Source organism: Parasteatoda tepidariorum, chromosome 9 (assembly GCF_043381705.1).
Source record: "Parasteatoda tepidariorum isolate YZ-2023 chromosome 9, CAS_Ptep_4.0, whole genome shotgun sequence".
In the NCBI taxonomy this organism is placed as follows: domain Eukaryota; kingdom Metazoa; phylum Arthropoda; class Arachnida; order Araneae; family Theridiidae; genus Parasteatoda; species Parasteatoda tepidariorum.
In genome coordinates this window covers 47250344-47276901 of record NC_092212.1, presented here as the reverse complement: position 1 = coordinate 47276901, position 26558 = coordinate 47250344, and the positions used below count along the sequence as shown (strand labels likewise).

General features: G+C 30.9%; 1 protein-coding gene across 1 annotated transcript in view; it reads right to left on the bottom strand.

The window, feature by feature from the left end:
* The window catches only part of LOC107445751 (Myosin 10A), a 281182-nt gene that overhangs the window by 91900 nt on the left and 162724 nt on the right, over positions 1–26558 (bottom strand). The window contains exons 26-33 of the mRNA XM_071185451.1: positions 25031–25103; positions 20793–20993; positions 19266–19408; positions 17203–17825; positions 13554–13945; positions 11134–11350; positions 9289–9430; positions 7881–7951 (exon numbers count right to left, since the gene is read on the bottom strand). Of these exons, the coding sequence (XP_071041552.1) occupies positions 7881–7951; positions 9289–9430; positions 11134–11350; positions 13554–13945; positions 17203–17825; positions 19266–19408; positions 20793–20993; positions 25031–25103 (1862 nt within the window). The remainder of the gene's footprint in view (positions 1–7880; positions 7952–9288; positions 9431–11133; positions 11351–13553; positions 13946–17202; positions 17826–19265; positions 19409–20792; positions 20994–25030; positions 25104–26558) is intronic.

The following is a 26558-nucleotide window of genomic DNA, read 5'->3' as shown; positions in this document are numbered from 1 at the left end:
AAAAAAACTGAGGCACTATCTAGTATCGGGAAAAGGTACATTGAAAATGATCAGTTTTAGTAATATTGATATATGCCCTACCAACTCCCCTTGACGTGTTTTGATATTAGACGACTCAATAGACTCTTTGATAACGTAGTTCAACTATAAACCATAATTTTAGTACTTAGAACGATAACTTGGTTCAAATTTGGTGCAACGTTATTAGAGTGTTGCATTAAACGTTGTTTCCATTCAAGTTAAACAATATTATCATGTAATTATGTTTAAGAAGCTTGATAATATCGTTTCAAATTAAGGTTACGGCAAATTCTAACATAATTATCATTCAACACGCTCCAGAATGTTTAAAAAAATCTAATAAAATTTAAAAAATACCCAAAATATTTTAAAAAAAAAGTAATTACTGAATTTTATTATGATGGTACTTCTCTGACTATTTGTAGAGATTGAGAAACTTTTCGTGCTCAGTCTAATCAATTACAGTGCTTGCAGTTGCTTGAATATTTCTCACAGAAAGAACTGTTTTTCTTTATATCCGTTTAGAGCTAATTGAGCGATTTTTGGCGGTGAACACGCAATGAGAGCTAAAAGCAAAGAAACGTTCCGGATGGTAGAAGATACTTAGTATTCCACACACCATTCCTGCTAGCATGGTTTCTGGCTTTGAAGCAATTTTTTTTTAAAAACAGTAAACATAGATCTTAGAAAGCAAGGAGGATACATTAAATATAATATAATACCTTTCAAATATAAGATTTCTCTTTTTTCGTTCAAAATATAAGACTTTTCGAAAACAATTTATTTTTGAAAGTTTTCCTTATCTTGTTTTTAAAAAAGACTTTAAGAAACCTAATATCTAAATATTTTGAAGCCAAGCTTATTTTTGTATCTGGTGTAAAGTCTGTAAAAAATTTGAAATTAAAAAAGTCTGGAGAATTTCTTGCAATTTAGAGTATAAATCTTATTTGAACAATTTTGAAAAAAAAAGTGTGTTAAGTTTATTGTATTATCACACACTGAAATGAAAAGTATGGTCAAAACTACCAGAATTTGATAAAATTTACAGTGTTTCAAGCTTTATGGAAACACTAAACATCACGGTAATTTTCATTGACGTACTTTGGCAGTGATTTAAGCAGAATTAACAAGAAAATATTATTTAATAGTAAGTGATAAAATTTGGTAAATATAATAAAATTTAGTAATTTTTTTCATGATACTTTAGAAGTATAAAATCCATTTCTTTGGTTAAATTTACTTTTTAAATGTGTGGTTATAAGAACTAGATAGAATTTCGGATAAACTGTTACCATATGATCAAAAAATTTATTAAATAAATGATTTGAATACCATAGGTTAGGTTTTAATATCAAAGGTGTTTTTTTTTTGTTTTTGTTTTCTTGATCAGAAATGTCTTTACTATACAGCATGGTATTTTTATTAGAATTGTTCTCTCCCTGCATTTTGAAAAATATGGCGGCTAATAGACCAAAAGTATAAAACCAACTATTTTTTTATTTATTCATTTCAATTTAAGCGAAATGAGTTGCTTTACATCAATTCAAGCATAAAATAAATTTAAAAGAAGTTTTTCTATAAACAAGGTATTCATGAAGCAAACCTCTATATTGTCAAATGCCAACATTATGTTAATTTTGCGCAACGCCCAAATAATTACTTTTAAAAAAACTTGAAAATTAGTAAGCTAAAACAAGAATTAGTATGCAATGAACTATTAGTATGCAATAAAGCTAGCCCTTTTAGCAATAGAACTTGATAACGAGTAAAAAAAATTTTTCCCCATTTCTTAGATTTCGCAATGATTAATGTATTTATATTTTTATTACACATTTTTGTACTGAAAATTATTTTACAAAGAACCCTGAAAATTTAATGAAAACTGAAAAAGAAAATACAGCTCATAAGTTGTATATAAAATTTCTTGTAGACAAAAATTACTGTTGAAACAATAGTCAGTTAAAATACTGTTAGTTAAAATATTGCCAGAAATTCAGCATAAATATTTTATTTTATTTTATAACCGTCGTTGAACAGTCGACCAAATTTTTTGGGTTTGCGACTACTAATGTTCAACTCCGTAGCCTTGAAATTTTGAAACTGTAGTGTATCTACCACTACAAAATTACAACTACAATTCACTAGTACATAAGACATGTTAACTCGACTCTATGTCGGGGTACCTTTTCATAGATGACGGTTGACATGGTCTGTAACTACTCTNTGGAGATCAAGTATTTGGAGGACTTTGTTGAGGGAACTAACCCGTATTTGCGTTACATGGAGAGGAAAACCACGAAAACTTCCACGGTTAGCCTGATGGCATGGAGACTCTAACCCAGGGGTTTCCAACTTGCATGAGGACGGGGGCCACAATTAAAAACACAAATCAAATGGCGGGCCGGACTCTTTTATGTTTGAAGGAACATTAAATATTACTATCCTAGTTTTACCAAGTTGTACAAAAGAAAAGTATTGAATTACAAATTAAAATAAGAAGTAGATTTGTAAAAACATTTAATTGTTATTAGTAATATCTTTAAAAATATTAAATGAATAATATAAGTTCGGGCTACAATAACTTAATGTGCATCTATGTATTAAACAATTAATGTGCAACAGATATCTAATTGTTAAGATATTAAAACTTACATAGTAGAACACAAAATATTCAATGAGAGAATTGAGGTTTATCTGCTGCAACCACCAGAGAATAAATATTTACATTTTAAATTTAAAATTTACAAATGTGTGTGAAAATATTTTCGTCCAAAATGAGTGGTTTCAAAAAGTTAAATCGGAGAATTTCTTCGAGAAAATTTTTGATACGCACACGCTAAGTTATATTCACAAAATACAAAAAAAAATGAAATAAGGAACAGCAACATACACGATTATTTTTGTATTTGAATAAATATTTTCTTGGATTCAAATCCTGAAAAATAAATTTCTTTGCACCGTTGGTATGTTAAATTCCACAGAAACGAAGAAATTAGGTTTTTATTAACGAGAAAAGTATTTTAAACCCATATAGATTTTTTACGAAAATTGTCCGCAAAAATTGTCAACTAATATATTTTAGCTCGGGGGCCACACAAAATGGCTTCGCTGGCCGGATGCGGCCCCCTGGCAGCCAGTTGGAAACCCCTGATCCGTCTATCATTAAAGATATTTTATTTAACCTTAGGATAACAACTCCCGGGTGGTGGCCACAGCTGTTCAGCAGTGTATGGTTAGCTTTAAAACTTTAAAAATTGCATTTTTTTTAACTGCCGCGGAGACTGTAGATAAACCACAGTCATAGAACTTATCAGTAAGAATCGACCAATGAAGATTAATTCTAAATGTCCTGTACCGTTTAGGTTTTGAACAGGTAACAAAAGTCGTAGTACATCTTTCTTCTACGCCAATTTGCCTTAACGTCCAACACAATTGTTTTTACTGAGGACAATTAACCTTTTGTGGAAATAGCTTAACAATTTAATTAGCCTTAAAATAAATAATATTTATAAAATAAATAAATAATAATATAAGTTCAGCGCCTTATATATTTCAAGAAGATTTTTAATTAAGAGGATTATAAATTTTACTTACTTCTCAGTGCTTTTCCTATGCTAGTTCTGCAATCTCTGTGCATAATCGTTTTTTTTTTTTAAATTTTTTTTAACCTTTTTTTTCGGAATAAATAATATATCAAGATACCTTTTAAGTTATTTCTTGTTAGTTAGTTAGTTCTAACACTATTTCGAAGGTTGAGTAAATTTAAAGAAATAATTCCATCTTGTTTTTATGGAACGTCTGAAGATAGAGTTAGTTTTAATAAATTTGATTAATTATATTCTCTCCACATCATGAAATTTTTAAAGAAAGTATTAGACCAAAAAGTTAAAAAAAAAATTTTTTTTTTAAATAATGTTAATACTAATCTTGATAGACGCCATAAATCATACACATTACAATACTGCCTTCGATATAAAATAAATTAACTGAAAATGTTTAGCGCTCCAATAGTACAATAATATTTTTCTATGGCTTTTATTTATACATTCGGCAGCTCAAAGCTCATTCAAAGTCTTCAGAGTCAAATGTTTTTATATATATATGTATATATATTAAGTAAATAAAAAATTTAAATTCAGTTTCACTTTTTTTTGCCCACGAATTTTAACAAATTCATAATTTTGACATTCAAATTTTAATAGCTAATATTTTTTCTCTGTATATATATATTATACGTAGTATTTTACACTATAGTACATACTATGTCTGCTCAGAAGAAACGGTACATTTATCTTTCCCTTTAAGTTGATTCTTAACCCCTAAATTTAGTTGAAATATTTGTAGATATCTCATCGAATCACTAAACTCATCGAATTAACTCATCATTAAACTCATCGAATTACGTTTGTTATAGATATAAGGAGGCTCGGCTCGCAGACTATTATTTTTGTCCTCATCTTTTTTTAAACATCGGTATTTTCTACAAAAGCACAAAACATTTTATTTTCGAATAGATACAACTATTGTAGCTCTACTTAAGAACATTTTGTTTACATGTAAACCGTTGCGAAATAGAAAATTACCTAGATTTAAAGAATAATCATCTGCACTTGAAAAACTGACCTAAAGAATACAGATTGCGTCACTCATTACAAAGAAATAAATGAAAAAAGTAATTTTACTCATTGACTAAATTTATAACAAACTAAATAAGGAACTGTTTTTAGCAATATTCATTTCTTCTTATTTTTAAAAATTTTAATAAAAACGCTAAGATTTATATCTGGTCACATATAATATATTTTTTTAAAATCTTTTTCTTTTTTATTTCGCTTATTTTGCTACTCTCAATTTATTTAAAATGGAGCTTATAAAAAAATGAAGATCTTGTGAAGGAAAAATAAATGTGAACAACAATGGGAAAAATATAGTCAATATTTAAAACAAAAATTTAAAAAATTGACGAAAAAACACTTAAATAATTCGGGCAAATTAGAATTTGGAAACAAAATTCTCGTTAAGTTCTCAAATAAAAATGGGTTCATTATCACATCACATCACGTTTTAACTCCATAAATGCACTTCTGCGGGCTGCATCACGACCAAGCAAATTACAAATTTAACAGTTAATAATAATTTTTGAACTAAGAGTCGAATGTTAATTCTTCTTATTTCGTCATGCTCCTGGTACATTTTTCAACAACCCATTGTAATTTTAAAGTTTTAAGTCTTATAGTTTGTGCGCCACGAAGCAAAATGTAACGTAAGCAAAAAAAAAGTTTAAAAAAAAATTTCAGCAAAGGCTTTTAAAATTGTAATGACTTTCGAACGAATTGAAATTTCGAAAAAAACCCAGATATATGGCCTTTTCACTACGCCAAATTTCAGTTCTGTAGTTAGCTGCATTCCTGTATCCTGCAGATTGGGCTAATGTTATTTTTTATGTCAAGTTTAACAGTATGTAATCTTCGAAATAATTATGAAATATTATTTTTTTATCCCTTCTTACTCCCTGTACAATTTTCTACAAATCATTATAATTTCAAACTTTTAAGTTGAACACAAAAAAAACGGTGGAGACTCAACAATTTTTTAATATTCGTAGTAATTTACTAGAGTAGGGTAAATCACATGGATTTAGAATGAAACAGCAACTCACGGATGTAAATGTTATTGTACGCCACTATAGACGCTTTCCTATTATGGGCTGGCTGTTATTGCGATTTTAGTCGGTACTTCCTTTCAACTAAATAACTTAAAATTTATGTTTTCTAATAATTATCGTCTAACATTGTATTTAAATAAGCTGAGAAACAGCGATATCGTACATTACTAATTTGGCGATCAAATTGGCGACTTCCTCAAATTAGTCACCAAAACTGCGATAAAACAATAAAATACTTGAAAGCAATATTTCAAAGTTTTTATTAAATATAAAATTAATAATATTTATGTAAAAATGTACCAGTTCAAATGCGCATGAACGGCCAGCCAGTCTATAATAGAGAAGCATCTCTAGCGGCATACGATGACGTTCCAACAAAGATTATTATTTAATTTTTAATCATTATGCTCCCTACCTGCCGTAAAGGTGACATCTTTACATCAAATATTTTCTTACCATTGCCTTTAGATAGGCTTCTCACAAGTTTAAAAATTTTAACTTCACTATAGCACAATACACATTTTTTTTTTTTTTTTACAAAAATGGAAATTTTGCTTTTTTTAATAAAAAAAACTTGTCTGCTCAATTTGAAATAATGGCTTATTATTATATTACCCTCAAGTCCTTCAGCATAATATAAACCTCTCAAATTTTCATGATTCATTTAATCTAACTTGTCATTCCAATATACAAATAAAAACTAAAATTAAAAAAAGTTCAGTAAGACAAATTATGTAGTAATTAGTGTTAATAGAACGCAAAGAATATTGAGAGAGATAAGACACCAACACCAATTTTAATATTTTTATTAACAGAAGCATTAATACAATAAGTTAGGGTAAGTAAAGTGAGGATTAGAATTAGAGATTATAAGTGTCAGAAGAGAGCTTAAAAGTCATGCAGTGCTGTTATAAAATTGTGTCCCAATGATTGTCATTTCACTAAAAAGTCTTAAAAGAAAGGATATGTCCAAGTGAGAAAGTTCTAGCTATTGAGAACTGCTTGTATTGCTTACCTGGATCATTTGTTGTTGCAACAGTTGCTGCTGAATTAATTGGGAAGCGTCTACCATTGGAACAGTCATTCCTGAAAATGTGAAAAAAATATATAAAACAAGGGATAAAAAGAATAGTAAATATGCTACCGATAATATATAAAACAAGGAATAAAAAGAATGGTAAATATGTTACCGATAATATATAAAACACCAGCATTCTAGAATATCCAGCCATTTTATACAATGCCTGACGTTTTAAGGCAAGGTATGAAATTTGAGAATTCTTATATATTTTACCTAGGAATTGTATAAAATATATACGCATTCTATAGAATGACATTCTTCAGACGAAGTATGAACAAAAAGGTAAGGATAGGGTTTTTATTTAGAAGAAAGTGCCAACCCTTGAAAATATTAACCTTATTTGAGAGGAAAAAAAAAGAGTTAAAAGACTGAAATTAAGTAGGTCTATTATTTATGTTACTTCCAAACATGGATAAACATGGGTTACTTCCAAACACAGAGCTTTTGCCTTCCAATACGGCGAACCGGGTTTGAATCCCAGTCGATACGAATTCCGCATCCGGCTTGCACCGACCACAGTACTGACGGGAAATATCATCGGTGGTAATCGGATCATGGGTTAAAGTCCCCTTGCCGTCAGGCTAACCGTGGGAGGTTCTCGTGGTCTTCCTCTCCATGTAACGAAAATGTGGGTTAGCTCCATCAAAAAGTTCTCCACTAAGGCAAATTTCTCCCAATACTCGATCCAGGAGTTCCCTTGTCTTCCGGATTGGGTTCAAAATTACAAGGCTACGGAGTTGAACATTAGCAGTCGTAAGCCCATAAAATTTGATCGGCTGTTCAACGACGGTTATAAAATAAAATAAAAACATGGGCATGATGTAATGTTTATATATATTAGGCGGTGGCTTTTCGCCAATGTCTATGCTATGTCTCTTTTTATATTAGACTTAATNAATATTTTTATTAACAGAAGCATTAATACAATAAGTTAGGGTAAGTAAAGTGAGGATTAGAATTAGAGATTATAAGTGTCAGAAGAGAGCTTAAAAGTCATGCAGTGCTGTGATAAAAACGTATCCCAATCATAGTCATTTCACTAAAAAGTCTTAAAAGAAAGGATATGTCCAAGTGAGAAAGTTCTAGCTATTGAGAACTGCTTGTATTGCTTACCTGGATCATCTGTTGTTGTAACAGTTGCTGCTGAATTAATTGGGAAGCGTCTACCATTGGAACAGTCATTCCTAAAAATGTGAAAAAAATATATAAAACAAGGGATAAGAAGAATGGTAAATATGCTACCGATAATATATAAAGCACCAGCATTCTAAAATATCCAGCCATTTTATACAATGCCTGGCGTTTTTAGGCAAAGTATGAAATTTCAGAATTCTTATATATTTTACCTCGGAATTGTATAGAATATATACGCATTCTATAGAATGACAAATGTTCTTCTGACAAAGCATGAACAAAAAGGTAAGGATAAGGTTTTTATTTAGAAGAAAGTGCGAACACTTAAAAATATTAACCTTATTTTGGAACAAAAAAAAAAAAGAGTTAAAAGATTGAAATTAAGTAGGCCTATTATTTATGTTACTTCCAAACATGGGTATGCTGTAATGTTTATATATACTAGGACAGGGGTGGCGAACCTTTAGGCACCAACGTGCCATTTTTCAAAAAATTGTTAAATGAGGTCATAGACATGCCGTCAAATAATTTTGACTTCGGGATTATTGGGAAAATAATAATACTAAATACTATCAACTCAAAACTCTTTATTTACTATGAAAAAAAATATATTTTGCAGTGTCTCAATTATACGCGTAATTCAACTTAAAGTAACATCAGTGTGACTTCTGTTGTTGCAGATTGGATGACAAATAACTTACATTAGGTTGTAAGATGTTAGTTTAAGCAGGACCATTAATTTTTTTCTTTTATTGCTCTTTATTTATAGTTAGCTTGTTTTGTATGGTAATTAATTGTTTTTTTAAATAACTTATATTATGTTGTATGATGTTAGTTTAAGCAGGACTATTACTTTCCTTTTTGCTCGTTATTTATTGTTAGCTCGTTTTTTGTGGTTATTAATTGTTTTTTTTATTTGTTTTTGTGAATTTTAATTTAATAATAATATGCTTAATAGTGAAATTTGTGATCGGTGGCTTACCCAGAATACTGTGTAGCGCGCCATTGGTTCGCTATCCCTGTACTAGGAGGTTCTGTCCCTTTTTCGCAAACATTCGCTAATGTCTATGGCTATGTGTCTTTTTATATTCGACTTAATGAATCTTTGGTATACTAATTTAAGTTTCGTTTGATAATTTTAGATGATCATTGATAATTTTTCATTATGTGCACTTTTTGAAATAGCAAATTATATTTTTTCTAATAAAAAGTTTCAACTCTAACAATATCACTAACAGAATAACAGCATTACTTTTCGCATGCGAGTATTATTCTGCGGATTTAATCAAGGCCTATTGATTAAGAAGGAAAATTTCTTAGCTCAGACGCTCTAATGCAACGGTGTTTAATCGTTGGCTACACTAGTAATGATTACATCATGACATACCAGAGAGATTATAGAGAGGTAAATTTCCAGAAGCTCCAGTAGTTGATGAAGCTGATGAATTCATCCCTCCGGGAAGCGCAGGAGAAGGAGTTGATAAGTTTGGAGTCATACTTTGAGAATGAATCCCGTTCGATGTTCTTTGCTAAAAAGTTAAAAGCAAATTAAGAGCTTAGAAATGAAAACAATGTAAAATAAGTTACAAAAATTATGCTACTTTAAAATAGTGTAAGATAAGTAGGATGATTTAACTAATAAGCAGCTTACCACCCCAAATAATCACAATCTTGAAATATTTTCGGAAAAGTTTATTAGACATAAAGCATTTCTTTTACTGCATGAATATCTATTGAACACAGACCATTATTATTTTGAAATTACTGTGATGCTACAATAGACATTACATATTTCCCAGCTTTTAAAATTTCTTTAATTGCTTAAACTTTATTTTTTTAATCATTCTTAATCGAGTTGCAATTAAATTAAATCAATTAGTTAATTTTTATTTAAAGCGAACCTAAAATATTTTTTCTTTTCTTATCGATCAATGCAACGGCTAACTTTTTATTTCAGTACTAACGTAGACTCATTAATTCCCTTAAAATAAAAATCTATTTATATCTTTTTAACTCTTAAATTTCTTACCACAAATCTGCTTCAGTTACATGGTTGTAATAATTCTCACAGTCTTGTTGGCCATTCGCGATCGCCAAGGTATTTTTCAAACCTAATATTGATTATGGGGAGTTGGCTTTATTTTTGGCTATGTTATTTTTCGATGAATCACCAACCATGGATCTCTTCTCATGTTTCTAACAGTCTGTTGGGAACAATTCAGTTACTTTTTTAATTTGGCTCTTGATTAGGCAGGTCATGGGGGATTTATCTCCCATGGCCTGTTCTTCTTAATATTATGCAAAATTTACTTAACTTATAATTATGGATAAAAATATAATTTTGTACCTCGAGATCTACAAATACTTCTAAATAAAAGCTTCATTATAATTATTATCCAGTTTTTGCGTTCAATTGTTATTTTCATTATCCTGTTTTCATCACTATCTTCAATTAGTCAATTCTACCAATTCCAACAGTAACCACACCTGATTTCCATCTTCATAATTACATACTTATAATTGCTTTATCAAGTATAAAAAGTCTTGCCACCCAATACAAAAAAAGAGGCACATCCAGGGATGGAGGTGCCTCTAGGAGGGGCAGAATAGTCCCAGAGATATCCGCCAATCATGGCAAAAAGTTGCCCACACAAAATACAGTCTGGAGAGTCAGCCCGTCCAATACAGTGTAAATGCTTGTGCAGAAAGTCATGTCCAGTCAGTAGCCTGAAACAACGAAACCCCAATAGCCCTAAAGAGCTATCAGGGGACACAGTTTTAAAGAGCTTCTCCCAAGTAGCACCAAAAGCTCATCCCCAGTAAAAAGTTGCTAGTTGACTTTGAATTTGTTGACTTTTTTTTGTTTCTAATTATAAGCAACATTTCTCAGCATAGCAGAAAAATCGGAAGGGTCTAAGAGAAACAAGGAACAGCATGAATCTTTATCAAACATGGAATATTATGAAACGCTTGTTTATTATTACAATAAGTGATTTTCTTTTGTTTATAGACTTACACTTATCTACCAAAATGTTATTTTATGAATATTAAAGTGACTTGTTTTATTTTAGCATAAAATATACAACTCTCTCGTTAAATAAACTAAATATACTTAAAAAAAGCTATATTTTTTTCAAAATGTTTTTAACTTTTTTAAAATTAATATTTTCTTATTGCTAAACACAGTTTTTATTTTATTTTTACGCCATTGCAGAAACGTTTGAGCCTTTACCTGAGTATCAACTCCTCCACCAGTCACAGCCTGTCCACCGCCTTTTAAAGCCTTGGCAAGTTTGTTAGGATTAGTAAGATCTTTAAAAGCATCAATTTGCGGTTCTGGCAACAGCTCATCCAACATATGGTACGAAGGATCCGATTCGACTGAGTATCTTTTGTGGACTGGCATCGTGTTTGGTCTTGGACCTCCTTTGATAGACGCTGATAATGACCTAAAATCATAATAGAAGAAAAATATTTAATGAGAGAAATTGGTGACACAATTTTGTCCACATATTTTTACTTGTAACTAAGTACATTTGACGCAAATAAGATAACGTGTAATCAAATATTCCCATTTCGTCAATATGATCGTATTTGGCTCATTATAGTTTGTCAGTATACCTATGTTTAACCAGTATGCCTCTATTTAGACCAAAGGAGAAAAAATACTACTTTTTATTTGAAATGAGGAGATTTAAATTATAATTAGAAAATAAATTGTAAATTATACAGGGTGGTCCCGAATTCATGGTACAAACTTTAATGGTAGGTACAAGACATTGTAACAATGGGCATTCTAGTTTCTACCTTAAAAACTATTATTCATGATCGTCTGAAAATTGAGGAACATGCTAAAGCCTACGGATCTTCTTCATCAAAGAAAATGCGAGTGCAAGAGGGTAAATTTCCTGAAATGGAGAAGGTTTTGATCCAATTTTTCAATCAGTGTAGTGCGTCAAATATTCCAGTAAGTGGTCCAATGTTGATGGAAAAAGCTAAAGAAGTCGCCATGAAATTGAATCTCACAGATGGCGGCTTTACAGCAGGATGGTTGTAGAAATTCAAAGCTCGGAACGGGATCACGCGTCAAGTTGTAAGTGGTGAATTAAAAAAGGTTCCTGCTGATTCTGTCGCAGAATGGCACGAAAATTTGCCAAGCATAATAAGTGAGTACTTACCTAAAGATATTTTTAANTCCTATTTCGTAGGTGATGTGCTATTTACAGATGAAGCGACATTTTCACGCGAGGGTGTCTTTAATGCGCACAATTCCCATGTGTGGGCAACCGATAATCCACATGCAACGCGTCCACATGCGTTTCAACAACGTTTCTGTATTAATGTGTGGGCTGGTATTGTGAACGACTTTTTGATTGGCCCATACTTACTACCCACGCGACTCAGTGGCGGAAGCTATCTTATTTTTCTGAAAGAAGTGTTACCACAACTGCTGCATGATGTTCCGATCGCCATTCGTAACCGCATGTGGTTTCAGCACGATGGGGCGCCAGCACACTTCAGCATTGATGTACGGAATTACCTGAATGCCACGTTTGGTGCTCGATGGATTGGGCGTGGTGGACCAATCCCTTGGCCACCCCGATCTCCCGATTTATCGAGCCTCGATTACTTTTTATGGGGACATCTAAAGCATCTTGTTTATGAGACTCCAGTTGACTCAGATGAGGATCTCGTCGCTCGCATATCTGTAGCTGCTGCAGGTGTGCGTGAAATACCAGGCATCTTTGAACGTGTACGCCAATCGCTCCACCGACGCTGTCAAGCATGTATCGCTTCTGGTGGACGCAATTTTGAACACTTACTGTAAACATGACACTTGTCAACAACGCTTTCAATAAAATCTTTGTTTTTCCTTTCGGCCGTTATTTCGCCTGTTTACGCCTCACCGCGTCACTTGCGACTATACATTCCTATACAATAAATCATTGTTACAATGTCCTGTACCTACTATTAAAGTTTGTACCATGAATTCGGGACCACCCTGTATATTGTAATAAACCAATTTATATTTTTTTTAAAAATATGAATACAGATCTAAATATATCAAGAAATACTGAAAATTAAAGAATAATCAAAAGTAGTACTGAGTTTCACTTGAAGTACGTTTGATAGTTAGATCAAGTTCGATTGTTTAAATCAGGGGTGACCAAACCATAGCGTATGGAATAATTGGTTACCTGCAAGTGATATCCATCGTTGGTAAATTGTGACATTTGTCGATTCAGAAGGCAATCCGTTTCGACACACACAAACATCCAATTAAATGAAATTTAAATCACGTGGTTAGGCATAATCAATTTACTTCTTTTCGAGTTGCAAGTTTCCGATTACAAGTAGCAATTCAGTTATTTCTTACATTACGGAAAACCACCTACTGTTGCTCACTAGTTTTTATCCACTTTGTTTTATTTCTCCTTCTTGGCTTTTCGCTAAACCATAACTTTATAGAACGAAGCTACTGGTAAAACGTTGACCTCACGGGATCTGAATTGCCATTTTAAAGACAATGTTGAGAGAAATTTTTATGGAAATCCATAACAAATAATATAATCAAGACTTTGTCGAAAATAGGACTTATTAGGATCTTATTTAAATCTTAAAAAAAATATTAGGTATACTAAACCAATTTACCTAGCATCACTTAGTTCATCTAGGTTACCATCCAGAACAGGGTTGAACAGATCATCCAGGTACTGGTCAAGATCAGATGTGTGGGAGGGAATTCGAACATTTTTCACATGGGAGGCTAATGATGGAGCTTCTGATGTATCGGACATAGCAGAACTCTTTGGCCCTCCTACACTACTATAGTCATCTCTATTTCGATCTATGTGTGCCTTTGTAGAATGAGAAAGGCCTTTAACAGCTTGTTGTTTTCCACCATATTTTACGTAACGAGTTGATTCTGTAGTTCTACTACAACGAGAGCCATCAGGATCTGGTAAGAAGTCATCAGGTTCGCCATCTTCGTCGCCATTTTCGGGGAAATCGAACTCTGGGAATTCAATGACATCACTTGCAGCCTAAATATAAATAAAGTTATTTGATTGTTTAAAAAATGTATAATTAAAAGTATTAATAATTAATGCTTCTAGGCTGCAGAAAGATAAGAATAATTTAATATTTTATTATAAATTACATGGAGTAGATGAATATTCATGTTGGTTAAAAATAAGTCTGACAAACCGTTAAAAATGCAAAAAAAAAATAATAATAATAAAAATTAAAAAACATAAATAAAAAAAAAATAACAAGATTGAAAAAAGAAAACAAATACTAAAAATTTAAAAAGTAATAATTAAATTAGAAAACATAACGAAAGGACATAATCTTGTCATCAGTTCACATAATTATATCCACAACAACAGTACTTAACAATTTTGCATTCATGCAGCCAAAGCAAAATAAAATATATCAATATATTATTGTGAGGAGTACCATTCCTTAACACTATTTAGAGTTGTGTGATAATTCTGAAAAAAAAACCGAGGTTTTTTAGGGGAAGGTCAAATCTTTTTCCTCTTGAGCTACTTACTCTACAAAATTAACTTATCTTTCCACGTCTTTAAATTTTGCAGATCTCAGTGGACAAAAGGTACTAAGTGACAACCTGACTGTTCTGAGTATTTAAATAAAATACTTTTTTAGTTCATGTAAGTATATTAGTAGGATTATTGGTAAGGTTTGCCGTAGATAGTTCAACACGAGTACACAATTCATGTAGAGTGTTTCATAATAAGTGCCTTTAATGTACATTTTCAGAATCCTTGCTAAAATTATAACTCTGTGCTCAGGGATTCGCAATCTAAGATTTAAAAGAAAAATCTATGATCAACACTGACGTTGACAATAGCCAAAGAATGATTATAATTCATTCAAAAGGATCAAGTTTAAAGCTGTTCGTGCAGAAAAAATGCATTCAATTTAGACATACTAATTTTTGATGTTTGCCGATTAAAATCCATCATTTTTTCTAATCATTTCCAATAATGAATAGTCGAAGTTTAGAAACTATTTAATATTGGCTATTGCTAATATGTTGCTCCGAATTTCAGAAAATTTAATAAAATTGTTTACTCTTCTAAAGAATCATTTTCGATCAAGCTTATTGGTAGTGAGAATATTCAATCATTGAACTTTTGCACTAGATTATGCGACTAGAATTACTCCGTTTGGAGTGCTATATCGGTAAATTTGCGACTCTTTATACAGGGGTCTGTCCAGACGTTTTGTGAAAGGTCCGTTTTTCGTGAAATTGTGCAAAAATTACTCACATTCTTTCAACCAGGGTCCGCTTTTATGAATTTGTGCAAATAGAGTCCGGTTACTACAAAACACTTTTTCAAGGAGTTTTTAAATTGTAAATCGATACAAGATTATTCTCAGCACTGTAAAATTATAACAAAAAAATTACATTTTCAAAAATAAACAGCAATTGCTGCTTCTAAATTAGAGATGCAACCGATAAATATTTGGTATTTAGCCTATACTGCTGAACGCAGAATATTCATTTCGGACGAATAATGGAAGAATCGTCTGCCGAAGACAAAACTTAATTCGTTTACATCCATCTTTCTTGTTTTCNATATTTAAAAAGTTTTTTTTCTTTTAATTTTATAATTATATGGGTTAATAAAAAGTAATTTATATACATAATTAATTTTTAAAGCCTCAAACTGCAGTGCAATTAAAGTATCATTCCATCTCTAAACATAATTATTATTAGTAAACAATGCGTAAACACCTGTGAAAATTTTTGATAAAAGAACGTTCTAGATCAGGGGTTTCCAACTTGCATGAGGCGGGGGGCCACAATTAAAAACAGAAATCAAATGGCGGGCCGCAACTTTATCAAAATTTTTTGCAGAACTCTTTTATGTTTGAAGGAACATTAAATATCACTGTCAGAGTTTTACCAAGTTGTACGAAACAAAAGTATTGAATTACAAATTAAAATAAGAAGTGGATTTTTAAAAATATTTATTTGTTATTAATAATATTTTTAAAAATATTATATAAATAATAAAAATTCGGGCTACAATAACTTAATGTGCACCTGTGTATTAAACAATTAATGTGCAACAGATATCTAATTGTTAAGGTATTAAAACTTACGTAGCACACAAAATATTGAATTGAGGTTTGTCTGCTGCAACCACCGGAGAATAGATATTTAAATTTAAAATTTACAAATGTGTGTGAAAATATTTTCGTCCAAAATGAATGGTTTCAAAAAGTTAAATATAGGAATTTCTTCGAGAAAATTTCTGATACGCATATGCTAAGTTATATTAACAAAATACAAACAAAAAAATGAAATAAAAAAGAGCAACACCCACGATTATTTTTGTATTTGAATAAATATTTTCTTGGATGCAAAACCTGAAAAATAAATTTCTTTGCACCGTTGGTATGTTAAATTTCACAGAAAGGAAGAAATTAGGTTTTTATGAACGAGAAAAGTATTTTAAACCTATATAGATTTTTTACGAAAACTGTCCGTAAAAAATGACAACTAATATATTTTAGTTCGCGGGCCACAAAAAAAGGCTTCGCGGGCCGCCAGTTGGAAACCCCTGTTCTATAATGATTGCCTTTAATGTAAATTTTGAGAATCCTTGCTAAAATTACAACTTAATGCTTGAGAATTCGCAATCTAGCATTTAAATGAAAAAGAAAAATCTATGACCAACTCTGAAGTAGACACCATCAAAAGAAAAATTTAAATTCTTTTGAAATATTTTATTCGAGGATTAAGTTTACAGATGGTTCGTACAGAAAGAATACATTCAGTTTAGACATGCTAATTTTTGATGTTTGATGATAATAATCCTGCATTTTTTTTATCATTTCTAATAATGATTGGTTAAAGTTAAAAAAATTTTTTGTCCTTTTTTACTTTAATATTAGCCATTGCAGCGTTGCACCCAATTTCTGAAAATTAAATCGCATTTTTTACTCTTTTATAGAAACATTTTCAATCAGGCTAACTGGTATCGAAAATATCCGGTCATGATGCTTTAGCCCAAGATTATGCGATCAGAATTACTCAGTTTGGAGAGCTTTATCGGTTAATCTGCGACCCTTTATGTTAAGCTTTTTTCACTATATTTACAACGGCATTTATTAAACATGGTTATTACAAAACACATTGTGAATTACGAAGCAAAAAACGGTATCTACATTAAAGGCAACAGCTTTTCAGAATCTAAATTTTATAATGAATGCGTTTAAATCATGCAACAACGGAACTGATCACAACTTAAAACAAGAAGAATACCTGGGAGGAAGAACTAGCCGGCCTCATATGACTACTGCCATTGAGATCAGGAGAGTGGCCATTCAGTTTTCCAGAATCATTAAGACTTGAAGCTCTGTCATTTCCTATACTTCCATCCAATCTACTGCCGGCATCACTAGCATCAGTTTTGGTGTTCTTCAACATCTCTTGGCGAGAGAAATACCTATCGTTAAGAGCAGAAGATGCCAAACCAAGCTCATCTTGCCAAGCAGCAGATTGTGGAGGTGGACTCTGGACAGTTTTCGCGTGATGAAGTTCTTCCGTAACATCTGACCTGGGCTGCGTAGACGTGTTGTTCGATTTGGTGGCAAGATAGCGTTTGTTGAGTTTGCTCGTTTCGGACAGTCCTTGCAATTCCCGCTCAGTGTACCGATCGTTAAGTCTGCTTTTGGATAGTCCGATTACAGATGATGATACTGGATCTGTTCTAGATCTGCTGTACGGATCGTCAATGATCAAGTCGGATCGTGTCGTTTTGCCATTTTCAAAATAGCGATCATTCAATGCACTTGTTTTTGATAGTGGAAGATCTAATCTGGGTGAATCGTCCAATAATCTTTCATGTGAAGTGGCTCGAAGACGTTCCTTTCTTCTTTCTCTCACTATATCGAAATGAAACAAAAATTAGTTAGGATTTAATTACCTTGAGAAAATAAATTGTTTTATAATATAATAGAGCGCAAAGTAGGAACTTTATTTACGTCGCACTAAAGCTGCACAATAGGCTATTGGCGAGGGCCTGGAAAACATCGCTGAGGGTGATCTGAAGACACGTCATTGCAATTTTCATTCTCTGCAGAGCGCATGACTCCCCTGCTTTGGCAGACGGACGACCTGCGCACGAAGTCTAGCGCTTTACGGTAGAACAGTTTAACGAGGACTTATACCGCGCACCCTCGGTCCTCACTCAGGCTGATATCAAAGTGGTCACCCACCCGCTTACTGACCACAGCCAGTGAAGCTTGACTTCGGTGTTCTACTGGGAACCGTGTCTTTACGAACAGTTCACCACGGGGCATAATGGAGCACAAAAAAAACTAGCAACGACTGGAGAACGTTGAACTGAGACAGCAATTCCGGTTCACTAAGAGTCTGTGTAACATATTGGAAATATATTAATAAGTTTCGAATATATAATGCGCCAATTAATATTAAGAAACTTACATAATGTACTTAAAAGATTGTGAAACTGCGTAAATGATATTGTTTCTGCTCTCACTTTTTTTTCTCGAAATATCTACATAAAAGTTACAGCGGTAAGCCGAGATTTGAAAAGGTATTGTATCTCTCACTATTTTAGTAAATTTATTTACCTAATTATTTTCAGCAAAATTTACTCATATAAAAGAATAAGTAATTGAAACATAATCATATAAGGAACATAAATACACACTCAGTAGATAAAAGTTTTTGTTGGCATAATACTTGCTGGAAGGTAATGGAATGTACTTTTTTTGATTAAATAAAGAAAGAAAACCATTTACTATGTAGTTATTTAATCTTTCACTTAAAAAATCATACGACGTATATGTATGAATAGTTCATAAAGATAAAATTCATAGCTTTAAATAAACAAAAATTTAATGCTTCATTTTAGCAATACAGTTCAAGTGATTTGATAGTTAGTTTCAGATAATCAAGTTCAGGATACTCTTCTTCATAGTCAAGTGATATGAAAGTTTAGAAATTGTATACAGAGCAATTATATTTCATATATTTCAATCTGGTTTTTCGTGCGCATGTTATTTGAGCATTTGCTTACAAATTAGCATTTATTTTTAAACTGAAATTATTATATTAACCAGAATTGACTGATTCACAGTTTTATGTTTATTTGTAGGATAATAATCACGCTATAAAAATGTTTAAGAATAAATTGCGCAAAAAAATGACCCAATTTGGTATGGCGGTGAGAACTTTAATTCATATGAAACACACAAGCTATTAAATTTAATTTTGTCATATTATAACAATATCAACGATTGCAATTTAAAATTTGACGAAATCAAAAGAATATACACATTGAAAATAAAAAAAGTTACCATATTCGTGAGATGAATGCTGGTCGGCACGAGTTATATCGTCAATCGATCTAGACTTTACAGGTTGTCTATACCGTATTGGAGCTGGAGGTGATTCATCTATTTCCATTTCAAACGTATTAATACGTTCTGGATTGTGAGGTCTGTGAAAGAGATTGAAAAGAAATAAATAATTCCGATATCCAAAACTACTTCTAAAAAGATACTGCATCGAGCATTGTCTGAATTATCTTTTTTTTTTTTAGCTGATCTTTTAATAAAAATGACACTGATTCTTTACCTCCGCGACAGGTGGAGCTGTCACTTATTGTTATCTAGTCTCTCACAATAAAAAATCATATTTTATGAAATAAGGAATGTTTATAGATTGGCACTAAGAAAATGCTGCAACAGTACAATTCTACAAATGAGCAAATGTTACGGTTACTGTTTCTAGAATATACATAAGATTTTGAATTTTCTTCAACTTATTTAATTTTTGTTTCACTTCATAAGGTATTATCAGCAGGGATCTGTCCAGACATTTTGTAAAAGGTCCGTTTTTGAAAAATTTTGAAAAAATTACTCATAATTTGTGAATATAAAATAAACGTTAAGTCACATTCTTTCAACCAGGGTCCTGCTTTTGTGAATTTGTGCAAATAGGGTCCTGTTATTGCAAAAAAACTTTTTCAAGGACTTTTTAAATTGTAAAGACATACGAGATTATGCTCAACAATGTAATATTATAATTAAAAAAATTAAATTTTAAAAAATAAACAGCAATTGCAGCTACTAAATTAGCGATGCAACATACAAATATTTGGTATTTAGCCTATACTGCTGAACGCAGAATATTCATTTCGGACGAATAAGGGCAGAAGCGTCTGCCGAAGACAAAATTTAGTTCATTTACATGTCTTTCTCTCCCCCCCCCCTTTCCTGGGAAGGGTTTATTCGATTAACAAAACAATAATGAAGATAAAAACGGACCCTACACAAATTTGTTTAAGTTAAAATATTTTGTGAAGGGTCTGTTTTTATGAAAAGATATTTCGTGAAGAGTCCGTTAACGAACCCAAATTTCTTCTAAACAGGCCCCTGATCAGTTAATGAAATTATTTAATAGGCAATAAAATTATTTAATAATCAGTAATAAAATCATTTAATAAGGGTTCATGGATTTTAATGCTCCACAATTTCAACAACCAGCAACATGGTAGTGACAAAGAGTTCGACATCGTGCAACGGCAGCTTTTATTTCGGTACCCATCCATCTGAAGACAGGTCGACTTCAAGCTCCCATCGGGAGTAAGACACTGATATTTCACAACAACAGCTCAATGTTTTAATCATTGTGACAATGAGGCTATATGACTAATTTATTCTATGAATTTAAATGACAGTTTCAACAATCATGCATTAATTTTTCGGGGATTTAATTCATTCAAAAAACTATTTGGATATATTGTTTAAATCAAGGCAAACCTTATTTTGTTAGAGAAGTATTTAACAATATGACATTCAAAGATAATTCAAATAACTTACGATGCAGCCCAAATGTTACTAGAAGGAACACTCTTTTTAGCTTTGTTGGCGGATACAAGAAAAAAGGATTTGCAGACTGGAAAAGCTGGTGGGACTTCAGTTTCTGCCACTAAGTCCAAAACGTAATCAAATCCATTTAGCTCGTAAAAGTCCCCATCATCCTCGAGGTCTACACTCCAACCAAAGCAATCATCAATGCCTCTGGAATACAAATATATTATATTAAAACTACGTCGCAATACAAAAGTTAGTGCCTCTTCTATACAAATATATTGAATTAACACTATATTGTACCAAAAAAAATCAATGCTTCTGGAATACAAATATATTGGATTAAAACTACATCGCATTAAAAAAATTAGTGCCTCTTGTAAACAAATATATTGGATTAATACTATATTGTACCAAAAAAAATCAATGCTTCAGAAATACTAATATATTGGATTAAAACTACTACGTCGCGTTAAAAAAAATTAGTGCCTCCTGTGTACAATTATATTGGATTAACACTATATTGCATAAAAGAAAAATCAATGCATCTGGAATACAAATATATTGATTAAAACTATCTCGTGTTAAGAAAGCAATGTCTCAGAAAATCAAATATGTGGGGTTAAAGCAACCACGCATTGAAAAAAAAATTTTAACAAATCAGTTGTAATTATTAACAATTTAAGCTGTTAAAAATTTTTTAAAACACAGGTATGATAATTAGATGTTGACTTGTGACATAGTTCAAGTTTCATACTAATTTTTGCATAGTTAATAATTTTATAAATTTGATAAATGTCGTTGCAATTTAACAGTTTTTTTAAAATCCGTTTTTAGATGGACCAATATCTTGAAATGGAGTTTATATACAGTAATTATTGTAGAGTCAGAGCTATTTCAATGCGAATTTGAACAGAATTGTAGCTAACTACAGTAGGAATGAAAAATAACTGATCGATTTTGCTGCGCAATTATTTCCAAAAGCTGGAATTGTAACAGTCGCAACTTAGATATCTTGTTTCTTTGTTAATATGGTGTGTCAAAGGGGATTAACGTTAATTAATTCACATTCAGTATATCAAATTTTCTTTTTTTTTAAATATTACAAGTTTCTTCGAGTTTTTTTTTGCGATTAATTTCATATTTTAAATTAGAAAAATAATTACAATTACTTTGAATGATTATATTTATATATACTCATGTTTATATGCATATAAAAACTAAACAAATTTTTATATTTAAGAAACAATTTTTAAACAATTATTTTTAAATAATAAAATCAATTTCCTTAATAATTTCATAATTTGAACTCAAAAAACGCCATTTTTGATTTGAATTTCATTTAGCTACATTTCTTAGCAAAATTTCAGGCATTCTAATCAAAGTATAAATTTTTACGAATTATTAAAATTTTTTAAGAAAATAAACATAATTAAAACTCAAACTTTAACAGAAATTCTTGTTATGAGCTTGAAAATTGTTAAAATATAATAATTGGGGTATTACAAGCAGGAGCATAACATGCTTTCTCGATGTTATGTTAGTTATAACATTTATAAAACTGAAATATTGCAGTTGTAAACAAAATCAAGTATACGAATTGATAAATCTAATTCAATACTAAAATTGAGGCTATTTCAATTGTAAGATAAAATATAGTTGTTTGGATAAAATAATAGCAGATATAAATTGATGACGTTATGTTTTGAAATAGAAAAATTAGTTATAATTAACAATTCGTAATTAGGAGATTAAATTACGTTTGGAACTAAAAATAAATAAAAATGTTTATTAAATTAAATTTCAAATTATTTCAAATGTTTAGGAAGTTTTAATTTCAGTTCGCTGACTGAAAATAAGATTATTTATCTAATATTTAAAAAATATATACTCCAACGCCCAGTTAATTGCTCCCACGCAATTCGGACAACTGTTTATCGATAAAAATACTGACAGTAATTTTGTTCTTATCTCACTCCCACTATTGCACTATTTGATTTAATCTTTACTCTACAATTACTTTTAAAATAAAAATTTACTTTTACAATACTTTTACGATTACTTTTACAATAAAAATTATTTTCTGTCATGATAAAAAAAAAATACCTGCTTACACGTTCAGTAAAATAGGGTCAATGGTTGAACAGCAATATCTTTATTTCAAACCATAATACGGTTCGATTTCACCACAACCTAAATAAGGTGATAAATTGAACCCTATTTCCATTGAATTTGAGCCGTAGTATCTCGTATTCAAGTTTATAAAGTACGATTATATGCCTCAACTTTTTACCATGTTACCTTTACAGCATATTTAAACAATATCATAGTTTAACAAGATTCGAAATTTTTAAGTATTTTTTTTTACCTTTTTAACTACTTAATTATTAACACCCTTATTACGTAAATTAAAGATTTGAATTACCAAAGCCAAAATAAAACAATTATAAAGTTACTATAGAAGAATAATCTGCAAAGTGATAAGTTAAAAAATCTTATCTCTTTCATACCGATAAGACTTAAAATATTTTATGATTGCAAATAAACATTAAACTAAACATAAAAACTTTAAATAGGAAAATAAAGCTGTTAAAGACAAACAGTGGCAAAGTATACTCACAAAAGTTATAAATCAGTTAAACAAAATATTACTGAAGCTATAAAAGGCTTCGATATTAATTTACGAATATGGAAGGTTAAGCACACCGATTAAAATATTTTATTCTTTTGGAAAAGATAATCGCCATGGCATTGTTGACAGAAGGCGCTCTTATCAGACAATTAATGGTATTTGGAGGACAAGAAAAAAAATCTCAATTTTTCCACAAGTAATGTTTTTGAATAGGTTTATTTCTCTTATAAGTAAATTTCAAAACAACGTTGCTAGTTCAATCTCTTGCATGATATCGCACTCTTAATTATTGGTGGCGGTTTACAAAAACAATTATATTTTTTAAGTTTATTGTCTGACGTTAGACTTATTTAAAAATCTTTTCATTTAATGTTATTTTGTAGTTATTTTTTTCACGTTTTGATTAGAAGTGGAACATGCATGGAGAAAGAGTCTATGGCGCATTTGAAGTTTGAACCTGATAATGAAATATCTTCATTCATGCAAAGTACTATATGTCATTTTTTTCCATTATATTTTATTCACATAAAAAGTCAAACTGTGTGTAACTAAAAGAACTGAAAATGGTTCATTATTATTTACAATAAAGGAGTCAAAATATTTAAAACGATCATAAGTCTTTTAAATAGCAAAAAATATTCTTTGTTTAAATTGCAAAAAATATTCGGATTGCAAATATTTACTGAACTTGTACAACGAAAATAACAAGCTTTGTTTATTTTTAATACATGGAAGTACTATTTTCGAAAGTAAAAAACGTTGTTGTTTTGCTGTAAAATAATATAGATTCACCAAAAATGTTCACTGAACTTCATGGGTAAAAAGGAAAAAAAAATCACGAAAACGAAATAACGAATAGTACAACTAAAAAAAAATCACGAAAAACGGAAATAACAAGTTTTGTTCAAATTGCAAAAAATATTCGGATTGCAAATAATTACTGACATTATACAACGAAAGTAACAAGCTTTGTTTATTTTTAATACATGGAAGTACAATTTTCGAAAGTAAAAACGTTGTTGTTTTGCTATTAAATAATATATATTCACCAAAAATGTTCACTGAACTTCATGATACAACGAAAAAAAAAATCACGAAAACGAAATAACGAATTGCACAACTAAAAAAGAAGAAAAAAATCACGAAAAACGGAAATAAGCTTTGTTCAAATTGCCAAAAATATTCGGATTGCAAATAATTACTGAACTTGTACAACGAAAATAACAAGCTTTGTTTATTTTTAATACATGGAAGTACAATTTTCGAAAGTAAAAAACGTTGTTGTTTTGTTATTAAATAATATATATTCAACAAAAATGTTCACTGAACTTCATGATGCAACGGGAAAAAAAATCACGAAAACGAAATAACGAACAGCACAAAAAAGAAAACAATAAGCTTTGTTTAAATTGCAAATATTCAGAAGTACAATTTTCGGAAGTAATAATCATTGTTGTTTTGCTGTTACATAAAGTACATCCTCCAAAATATTTATTTAGCGACATGGTACCACGAAATGCGAAATAACATGTTTGGTTTAAATTGCAAATATACAAAACATAATCATTATTTGGCAACAAATAAGTGAGTAGTTCAGGTAGATGTGCAATCTCACCTGGCTTTAAGCAAAGAGGCTGCAAATTCTTCTCCAGTGGTGAGAGACTCCACAGGGCCGTACATACTGCCGCCTAAAACAGAAAAATAACACAAAAAAATATTAATACATATTATAAACACTGGGATGAGTCATTCACATTTCTGCTCGAGTTCATGGTTAAACATTGCGTGACTAACGGCTGCAATATTTGAGAGAAGCATTGGAATTATTAGTTTTTCCTCAACATGAAAAAAGAGTACTACAATACACAGTGATCATGTTTTATAAAAAATGGACATAACATTCGATTCTGTTTATCTTACTACTTTCATGACTATCGTATATTAAAAGAATTAAATATCAATAGTAATGAAAAGAAGAGTTCTGCGTGTGTGTCTCTATCTTATAAGTCCAGAACTGTTTGAGCTAGTGTTCTGGAATTTAGAATGCTGGTGTAAGGAACAATTTTAACCTTCAACTCTAATAACCGTTCAAATAAAATCTCAATCCGTTCGGCATGGATGCTTGAAGAAATATTTTTTTTATGCATTTTAAATTTTCTAATGTATTTAAGATGCTCCCAATCAGAGTTGAAATAAGGGCTATTGCCTTACGAGATGGAATCATTTATATTGCTCCAAACCTAAGCAATATTGAGTCCTGAATCTGTTATATTGCTCCAAATCTAAGCAATATTGAGTCCTGAATCAGTTATAATAATCCAAACGTAAGAAATGTTACGTACTGAATCGGTTATAATGAGCCAAATAACTGTTATTACGTACTGAATCGGTTATAATGAGTTAGCAACATGACATATTAAATAGGTTATGATGCACCAAACATCAATGATATTACATATTAAATCAGTTATAAAGTGCCAAATAACTGTTGTTACGTATTGAATCGGCTATAAAGCGTTAAACATAAGCGACATGACATATTAAATCGATTATAATGCTCCAAACATGAACGATATGGAATCTGTTATAATGTGCCAAAAATGTAACTGACATTACAAATTGAAACGGTTATAATCCACTAAACATAGACGAGATGACATATTAAATCGGTTGTAATGCACCAGACATCAACGATATTGCATTAACGAATCGGTTATAATGCTCCAAACGTAACTGACATTGCGTATTGAATTGGTTATAATGCGTCAAACATAAGCGACAATACGTACTCCAGGCAAACAGATAAAACGATGTTGTCTTACGAGTGTCTGACGAGTGAACAAATTAAGTTTGGAGTAAAAATTAACAACAACAAAAAAATCACTGGAACAACTCTGGGTCAAGGAAACTACGTCTATCCATTGAAACAACGCGAGCTCTATATAAAATGAGAGACTGCAGTTGGAAATTTTAAGTGCAAAAAACCATGTTTGTAGTATTTTGAAACTAAAAAAGTAAAAATACAATATAAGGAACCAGGAGGCAAACAAAAGTGTGAAGGGTGCCATAGAATCACATGAAAGGGTCGTTTTGAATCTATTCCAGAAGACAAGGGAACTCCTGGATCGAGTATTAGGAGAAAT